The sequence below is a fragment of the Pygoscelis adeliae genome, unplaced genomic scaffold (genome assembly GCF_000699105.1).
Source record: "Pygoscelis adeliae isolate BGI_AS28 unplaced genomic scaffold, ASM69910v1 Scaffold14, whole genome shotgun sequence".
Classification (NCBI taxonomy): Eukaryota; Metazoa; Chordata; class Aves; order Sphenisciformes; family Spheniscidae; genus Pygoscelis; species Pygoscelis adeliae.
Window position 1 is genome coordinate 20,602,960 of NW_008825109.1, and position 9,792 is coordinate 20,612,751.

The 9,792-nt window shown below is 41.0% G+C and overlaps 1 protein-coding gene across 4 annotated transcripts in view; it reads right to left on the bottom strand.

Moving 5' to 3' along the window:
• Positions 1 to 9,792, bottom strand: part of CHRDL1 (chordin-like 1) — a 40,489-nt gene that overhangs the window by 7,296 nt on the left and 23,401 nt on the right. For 2 of the 4 annotated variants that reach the window (XM_009327832.1, XM_009327834.1), the window contains exons 4-7: positions 7,290 to 7,432; positions 6,194 to 6,287; positions 2,329 to 2,396; positions 810 to 984 (exon numbers count right to left, since the gene is read on the bottom strand). In XM_009327832.1, the coding sequence (XP_009326107.1) occupies positions 810 to 984; positions 2,329 to 2,396; positions 6,194 to 6,287; positions 7,290 to 7,432 (480 nt within the window). Of the gene's footprint in view, positions 1 to 809; positions 985 to 2,328; positions 2,397 to 6,193; positions 6,288 to 7,289; positions 7,436 to 9,792 lie in introns of all 4 variants that reach the window. The other 2 variants (XM_009327833.1, XM_009327836.1) reach the window with 2 other exon arrangements.

Here is a 9,792-nt window from a genome sequence, read left to right on the forward strand (position 1 = left end):
TGCCTGGATAAGGTTTGCCTTGCTTTGGCTCAAAGTTCTGCTGTCCCCCTAATGTAGTATGTCCTATATTACATTCTCAAAAGGCACTAAAGGATTCTTAGAGTGAGATTCATTACCTTGGTTAGCTCTGCCTCTTTAGAGCTCAGGCATCCAGTACAGGCTAATTGCCTACTCTGCCTCTAGTATTAGTCATGGAAGAGGAAAAGCACCCCTCACATCCCACTGTCTCAGACAAATAGCTTAAGGTGCGGGAAGTCATGATACTGTCTTTCTTAAGAATAATTTGCTAAGCCTTGGAGGCAGAAAACCTCTTGATACTATGGCAAAGCTTTATGGTCTGAGATTTGTGGGGCAGTTTAAACATATGCTGTTTACAGCTAGTAAAGTTACAAAATAGAAGACAGTGTAGAGAAAATAACCACGAACAATTTCCTACTGGACAAGTCACTGTGTGAGCAAGTTAGCGAATCTAAAGGCATCGTGGTGTCCTTTATGGCACAAAGCACTCACTTCCCTGGTAACCGCTGCATGTGTTCTCAGAATTACATACCACAATCCCACAAAGTAATTCAGAGAGCAACACGATAGGGTGGTGCCTTTGCAGAGTGAAATGCACTGTTGTATGTGTAGGCACAACTGGTCTCAGTCAAGAGCTAATTTTGTATCCTTAATAGGTTATTGCTTTTTGCCTCCCTGATTTGCATTGGATCTCTTGATACCGGTGTGAATTTCCAAGATTCTGCTGTATATTTTGAGAAGGTGATTGATTCCTGACCCAGAGTAATACTATAAGAAGTACTTGTCTTTACCTCGTCCGTGCTTATGCTTGTTGTTGATGACGATTTGTACTATTGTTCCTGAAGCTTGCTGGGGATCCGGTAGGACTCCACGGTTACTCCTGGGATTGGGAAATCGTGGCATGTTGACCACCTGCCTCGCAGAGCTGGGTGACAGGTCATAGTGGGAGCGATGGTATGAGTGTCGCTGTTTGGAGACAGAAAGAGAGCAGGAAAGTAAACGTCTCACTGTAAAGAACATGGGGAAAGAGGCTGTACTAGATGCTTATCACAGGCAACGAGAGTGTTGCCACTAACACCAAACGTCGTTAAATGTAATGAATGGCACCATACTAAATAAAGGCCATTCAGGTTTTGCAGATAGTTAACATGGTAATGAAGTAATCTACACATATGCAGTTGTAACTCATCTCACCAGACTGTATATGTCAGTGTAGGTGTCTTTATCTAAGCTGGTCATCTGAAGTCCCTAATCAAGTCAATGGACAGAGAGGCAATTTTAGAACCTGACCTGTTGTGGATTTCTATATCATGAGGAGTTGAATCACAACCCAGAAGTGCCTATTTCGCTCCATGTATTAAAAATGGTGTTCAGAGCTAGGTATCCACTTTACTGATGTCTGCTCTACTTTAAGATTAGATGAGAAGAATTGTAAGCCTGTCTAGTTTTCCTCATCAAAATTGCTTTCTACTAGGGCTCCAGTGGCAGAGCACATCCAGAATGACTGTTCAGCTTGTTTGCTTGCAGCTTTAAACTCTCATGCAAGGCCAGGGTTAGCCTTGCACAGACTGAGCAGAACCTTACTAGAATTTGTCTTACGGACTGGGAAGTCTCATTTTGTTTGCAAAGGAAAGTAGTAGTAGTAGTAGTAGTAGTAGTAGTAGTGTGCAGCATGTTTTCTAGAGCAAAAACACTGGTTGTTTTCAGAGAATTATTTTCCAAAATACCCATGGGCATGAAGGAATAGTGTATATTACAGCAGTTATTTTATAAGGCATGATTCTTCTCACTAATCCAAAAATTTGTTGGTTCATCTATTTAGGTAGTGCACCTAATGCTTAAAAGCTCTTCATATTCTCTTCAAATGCTGTTATAAAAATCATGTCTTGAGGAGTAAGTTGTTAATGGATACTCTTAGCCCCAGAGGTAGTGAAGCCCCTAAAGTAAATATATACATGTGTATATGTCAACTGGGAAGTAAGTGTTTGCAATTATGATTTAAAAGTGATGCTTGCATAGCAAACAAAATGCTGTAGAATTTTATTCTTATAGAGCATGTACAACAAAGACCAAATCCAGAGCCCACAGGAGCTCATAAGGTTTATAATTCAGCGTTATTCATTAATTCAGGTTGAGTTTATTAAAGGGTTTGCAGAAGTGGAAGAAACCTCTTTTGGGCTAGATTCACAGATCCCAGGATGAAGCAGTAGATGTTCAGACCTGTTATCATCCTTTTCTCTTTTTTCCCCAATGTCCTGGCACGCACAGCATGGCAGTAAAATATGTCTTTAAATTGTAGGTCACACTTACTGCTTCCCTGTTGGCTGGCTGACGGAAGATATCTCCATCAGAATGTTCCCATGATAATTCTCCATCTCCTGTATGTGGAACAGAGCAGTATCAGTTAGGGAAGTAATTGTGCAACACCTTGGGAGATACTTAGGGGAAAAGTCTCATCCAGCTTTACAGCTAAATTTAGGGTGGAGGTTGCATCAGTGTGCAGAATTGTCAGTTTGTAGTCTGACTTTATTGTACTAGATTCTGTAGAGACAAAAGGAAGATCTTTTCCCAAATATTACGCAAACTCAAGATGAAGATTTACTATCAATCAGATTTACGCGGCTTAACAAGATGCTATGGGCAAGGTAATTTCCAGCAACCATTTGCTGTGTGATCTCAGGCAAAGGTGAGGAGACATGACTTAGGTTAGCTCACAGGGAAAGGCTGAATCGTGTGACCTTCCATCTACTGTGGGCTGAGGGAACCCACAAGCACAGTTACTGTTGCTCAGCTGAGAATTGAATCCTGAATTACATTTTTGTAGTCAGCTCTGAAGTGTAGCCATTAATAAATAACATTGTATTATATATATCAAGAAAAAGTAAGCTGTATTTTGTCCTGCAAATTTCCTGTCCCCATATCTATATGGTTGTTTTTTCCCTCTTATTTATGTTTCATTTAATAAAAATTGCTAAGCCACGATTCACCCTGAGTATGATTATGAACCAGGGAGGTGCTTTCATCTGTTTATCAAAGATAGACTGTTTCATAAATAGAAGTGATGGCCATGCTCAGTGCATGACTCATGAGACACAAACCAGCACCTCTTCCAGGAAGCCAGGTGAGTTATGGCAGGATGTATGAGAAGTTGGCCCACTAAGACCGGATCCCATCTAAGCTTGTAGGATCCTGTATTTGCATGTAGAGAGTATGAAATGTTCGGCACTGCTTTTTTGAATCAGGCCAATAAAAGTACTACAGAATAAGGCTCATAGCACCAAGGACACTCATAACAAAGAAGTAAGGACATTCTGACTTGTCTTTTAAAAGAGAAAAGGTTTTGCTAGAGCACTTGAGATTTGTGCATGTGATGCAGAAGTAATGAATGCTTTTGAGAATCAGTGTGAACGACTTGCAGAGCCAGGCTTTGGTTCCTCACAGCCAAACATGTGATTCATGGAAAGGAAAGTTGGAAAGAATAAGAAACCCTCAGTTTCTATTCAGGAGTAGTGTCCAGCTGTTTTCTTTGTAAAGACAACTTCATAAATACAAACATAACTAAGCATAAGATATGGTGGAAATTATGGCAAGGAAAAACCAGTTCAGGCTAGAGAGAGAATGTGGCTTTAAGAAGTTTTTAGAGACATATTTAGAGGTGTTCCTTGATTATACAAGCCATGGAACTTGAACTGATAGCCGATTCTTGGAAAACTTGTACATGAACAGGAGAAATCATTTAGTGTGGAGGGGAGCTTGGAATTTATCCCAGCCTTGGAATTCAGATACAGGTACAGATAAAACTGCTTTGCTAGTGGCTCAAAGCCTAGCTCTAGATGTGCCAAGCATTGCACTGGAATGCAGAGCAGTACCACTACATCAGGAGCCTTACATTAATGGCACAGATCACAGGCTTGGGTCCTCGAAGCAGGATAGCTGCTGCAGCAGTTGTAGTGTGTGATGCTGGCTTGGGAGGGCCATGGTGCTGATGCAGGTACACCTCCAGTTCTGCAGTTAACTCATCCAGATTTAACTCAATCAGATCCATCATGGATCCACTACCTTAGTGCATACTATGTATTAGCATTTTATCCTCTATGCAGTTTATGAGAACTTCTCCCTTAACTTAAGGGGAAGTTGGATCCTGACATAAATCAGCATCTGAACCATAGTGCTTGGAGCCTTCTCTAGTCAGTAGTAGAGGAATGAATAGGAAAATCAGCAAAATTTATGTTAATAAATTTGGCCATGCAGGGAGCAGAAACTGACTCACAGTTTCCTCCCTATGAGCTGTGCTAGATCTTGATGCAAACATTTTGTTTAGGTTTACATTTCGTAAGAATCACAGAGGGGAGATAAAACAGCTTATGCCATATTGAAAAGGACAAAGTTAATTACGAGACAAATTATTATTTTAACATTTTTAAGTAAGAGTAGTAGTGGAATACATTAAAAAAAACCTGCATCAATGGAGACACTGGGTCGTCTCTACTGCATAATCCAATTTAATCTCACCTCTGATATGGAAATTCTAATGAATTTATTTCTCATTAGTGACTCTCTCTCTAGCTGAAGTGACTGATTTCTCTGGTGTAAGGCTAGTTTACAGCATAGCTATGTCTGATACTTTGTACTTTGAAAGTCAGTTTGATTTTTGTTAACTGGAAGAGGCTGGTTTCAAATACAGATCATATAACTATCAGGGAACAGATACCAGGAATCAGATGATTAGCAAGGATTTACTTCAATTAACTTGTCAATGTATTACATTTAAAACAGCGTATCACTAAATTTCACCCTGGGAAGCCAGGACTATCACCTTGCCTGCTTGAGATCAGATAGCTTTGTAAGCAGTTTGCCTGGCAAAATGTTTTCAGATTTGTGAAGATACTGTGGAGTAACATGGCAAAGCAGCAGCGAATGAGGAACAATCTCCACGCATAGAGATCCTCATCCTTGCTCTGACTGAGCTGATGTATTTATGCAGTGCACAGCATTACCCTGCCGAGAGATTAGTTCAGGTCCTCCATGGTGCCACACTTAAGTTAATTACCACTGCATCTCTGCAGGTTAAGTAGCTTAGACAGCTTGCTGTACTGACATGACTCCACAGCTTCTATCCAGGAACTTGTTCCTTCAAAGCATGCTGTGCTATCTCTGCATCATGCTGCATTATTAAGCACTGATGCACTCTGAAGTACCCTCTTTTTGGCTTAGCCCCTTCACCGCTCAGAGCTTTTGGTCCAGTGTGTGTACTCAGTAAACTCCTTAGGACAGGGACTGTGGGACTATGCTAGTTTGTGTGTCACAACTCTAGCACCATAGGTAAAATTATACAATTGACAATATAACACTCCTTATTTTTACCATGCAATAGTACTGAGTTCAAACAAGCAGGATCTCAAAAGGATATAGGTGCACAAAGGTGCAAGCAGGAGAGTTTTTCAAAGCAGCCTGGCATCACTGATATCAACAGTGGCACTTCTGAAAACCATAGGTACCTTTAGGTGCTTATCTGCATCTTTGAGAACTGGCCATAGGTGGTTAGATACCCTAGAAGTGGTGATTCAAATGCCACAATACTAATAGTGAGATAAAATACATTCAGAAATTCTCAGACATTTAGACGGGCTTTTAGGCAGACATTTAGGTTTAGACATTCAGAAAGGCTGCGAAGGCCCCTAGAATCAAGTTCCCTATGTGTACAAGATCTAAAATGCAATTGCTAGTAAAATACTGAAGTCGCCTAAGTATAGATTGACACCTAATTTAAATTGGAGTAATTTGCCGTACCCTCCGAATTGAAATTCTTGTGTCTTGCATAACTTGAGCAGGTCTGGTAACCTGTCACATAGAAGCTTGTCTTTTATTGCAAAGCTTTTCTACCCAGAGCAATGGCAGCTATTTCAATACATCATTTGAAGCCTTGATTTACCTCATTATGGGGATGCAACTTTATCATCAGTGCATTCTCTCCTTGTTTCAATTTAGGAAAACAAAGGTAGCAATGTTAGCCGGATGGAATTCAAGGTTTAATTTCCCAACATGCACTGGATTGTAAGTACACAGGAAACTTGCAGATAGTGTCCCGAGTGACAGTGCTGGTGCACAGACAGGGCTCTGACAGGGGGAGGAGTAAATTCAGAGCCTGTCCTTCTGTGGTTGTACTCGAACTTACCTCTGCAAACTGGACAGCAGGACTCCGGAACAGAAACTGGGAAAGAGCAAGTTAATTTGGGACAGGTCTTCAACCCACAGTACACATTTCCTTCCTGCCAGTAAAACAAAAGGAGAATTTCGGAGTCATCGATTCGTCTGGTACTGTATATGCATTTTTTATGGACACACTTAAATCTAGTATGTGTGTTTACATAAATGCCACTCTAGTATGCAAAAGCAGAATATTAGACCAATGAAAAGCCTGAATAGCTTTTTTAAAATTTGTTGTTGCACAGAGGAAGGTCCCTTTCTTTAAAAAAACAGGGAAAAGGGAAGAGGTAAAAGTGTGTGGGGAGAAGAACTGCAATTACTGTAGGCTGAAAATGTACCTGACGTTGGTACTAAAATCACGCAGTGTAAATTTCTGCCCCTCGCTCTTCTCCCGCTGTTGTGTCTTACCATTGAACTGGAGGAAGAGCTTAGCAGTAATTAGAAGTCATAAAGTCTGTTCAGTACTTGGCCTGTTAAATTTGTAGTTAATGTAGAATATGATGATGATTTGATCAGAGGAGGTCCAGAGTTGCCAATACTTGATACTGAAGAGCTGGCTGGATTGAGAGGGATGTTTTGGTTAGGACACTGGCTCTGAAGAGTCACTGGGTGACTGCTCAGGTATACTGGATTTGAATTGGTGACATCTCTGTGGCCCAGTGCCAGTTTACAGAGCTGTCCACTCCCAGCCTGTGGGGTCTCTTTACTTATCAGCTCAGTCCAAATGAATTCAGTTTCAGTCAGTGGCTTAGTGCTATATTTTCCAGTCAGGTTGAAGTGAAATATTCTACATATGCCAAGTAGCAATATTTTACCTGCTGCCTCTGCACTGTAAGCTCACTTGCAGCAGATGCTTCACAGGGTAAGCTTTGTCCACTGTGTGTAAGAGGTAGCCTGGCATTTACCAGGTGCTGCAGACTGGCTCTGAGCAATCTCATGAGTTTCAGCATTAATTCACAATTCCCAGCCTTTGCTATGTATTGCTTACATTTCAGTGTCAGGTCTTCTAGAAAGGAGAAATGAAGCATAGACAGAGCAGGGCTCTGTCAAATCATATTACTTACTGAGCAGCTGCACTGGGCACACTGGTTCGCTTGCCTGTTTTGGAAAAGCCCCTCTGCCACAAACATTTCACCATGATGGTAGGTGGTGCCATTGTATTCACAGGATTTCCCGGTGACTTTGCTGCTTACTGAGAAAAGGGAGTCTTCTGGAAGCAATGGGAAAGGAACACTTCATGCAAATGTTCTTGACAACTTGCAATATCACAAATACAGGGGAGGAAAAGCTTCCCTTCTCCCTCATTTCTCTTTATTATAAAAGGACAAGTTTTGTCATGCTACAAAGTATAAGTGATATTCTCATGCTGCTATTTTGCTGAACTTTAATAATTCACACTTTGAGTTGACTGTCCCAGGTAATCTTAGGATGTTGATGATCAACTGCAATGCCAGCACTGATGGCCATGTCTCATGCTGCTGTATTTTCTCTTGCTCTGCCTGCTGTAGTATTTGGTATTACGATTAGGTGCAGTTATGTGCCCACTTGTTACATTTACGTGGCTTTTTCACGCTTTAATGTAGAAGGCATTAGGACCTGTATACACACAGAATCCCACTATCAATAGCACTGTTCTAGCATGGTTTCCCCCTTCTTAGTACTGGTATAATTTTATTAATGATTTATAGTGTTGTAGCCCATAGAAGACCGAGTTGCAGGTTAGCAGCTTGTGCCATAGGGCGTGCACGATGCTGCTTCCATGCCATCCACAGGCACAAACCTTCTGGTAGAGGAGCAGTGATACTGATGATGAAACTGTGTCAAGAGAAAACTATGTACTATGTAAGTGTTTATTCCTAGTGGCCTTCACAATTCGTTGCTGCTGCTGTTTTCAAAATGGGCAAAACTTGTCAAAGGCAGACTTCAAAAGCCACCTAAAAGCTGATTTTTCTCTGACATGCATTTTAATGTCAGATGTGCAAATGAGTGCATTTTGTTTGCAGAACTCAGTGCATATGACAAAGTGCACAAGATGGCAGTGTCAATTCAACCCTGAAACCTCCTGTTTCAACTCAAGATCGTATCGAGTTCTGCACCACATGGGTTAAATTTTCTTCTAAGACATAAAGCTATCCATACCTTATGTTAAAACATCCCCTAGATTGTTTAACTATTAGCAGTTGACAAACTGCAAAGGGATTATACTTTACCTACGAAATGTAAGTCACTTGATACCTATTGGGCAGTGAATCTGGCATTGTACATTTACATTCACATGAATTTAGCATCTCAGCATGGGAAGAGGCATTTCGAACAAGAGCTCTATGGAAGTAACAGTGGAGTGTTTGTTCTCTGGAGCCCGAATCACTGCAAATTTCTAGGAATGCAGCTGAAATTTCATTCAGTGGGTTCGGGCTTTCATGTAAAAGAAACCTGACCTGAAAATTCAGGTTTTTCTGTAGCCCCTTTCATTATCTATCAGATAAACCTGGGGAGACTTTTCTGTGAAACTGTGCCACCACAGAATGCACATTTTTCAGCTGGGAGCTCAAGTGAAAGAGCAGTTTTCTGCTGGCATGCACTGGCATTAAACATTTAGAGTTTTCCATAAAAGCATATATTTAGTTACATTGGTCCATCAAATATTAATAATGTTTTGAATGGTAAATGTCAAATCTGGCTGTGGAACATACATGTACTACAGTATTTGAGAGTCTAGCGGGTCAGCAAAGAACATTCTGCAGGAGAATGGCAGGAGAAGTTAGCTGTTTAGGGTTCCTTGCCTGACATTTCATTTCTCTTCAAGAGACAGACATGGTGTTTGCACCTTCTCCTTTGAAGCACCAAATACATCATTATTTCAGTGCAATCAAGGGTGTCTAATGATACTTTTCCAAAATCTATAAATAGTACAGAGCTTTGACAACACCTGTGCTTGGCATAGAAATGCAGTGCTTTTGGCACTTTCTGTATGGTTTGCTAGTAATACACATTCTGGAATGGCAAGATGTATGCTCTAATTAAGACACATCCTTTGAAAGTCATCAGCAAAAAATTCAAGTGACAAATTCAGCTACTGTCCCATTAGGCACAAATATTGGAAAACATGAATAAAGAGGCACTTCTCAGGACTGTGCTACCTCCTGAAGCTTAGGCCGCCATAGTTTCTTGGGCTTTCCAAGACTCATCTCATGGAAAGCAGAAAGAGAGATTGCCAAACCCTTAGTTATCCCCTTGCCCCTTGGGCAACTGGAAGAGCAGTAGAACTGGAAAGAAATGAAAATGAAAGGAGAAATGAAAGGAGAATACAGATGGTTCTTGTCTGGATATGAGGCCCTGTTCATGCAGACTCTGCAGGACATTGCTGTGCCCGTGTGGGATGCCTGTCCGAAAGCAGTGTCTGGCTTGTGGTCTGACATTTGCAAAGACCAATACTTGAATGACTCATCATGACTCTTCAGAGTATTGGATGAAGAGAGTAAATTTTACTGCAGATTTACCTTGGTATGTGCCACATTGCTCAGATCACTATGAAGTCACCAAATGCCTTTAAACTGTGGTTTCTAA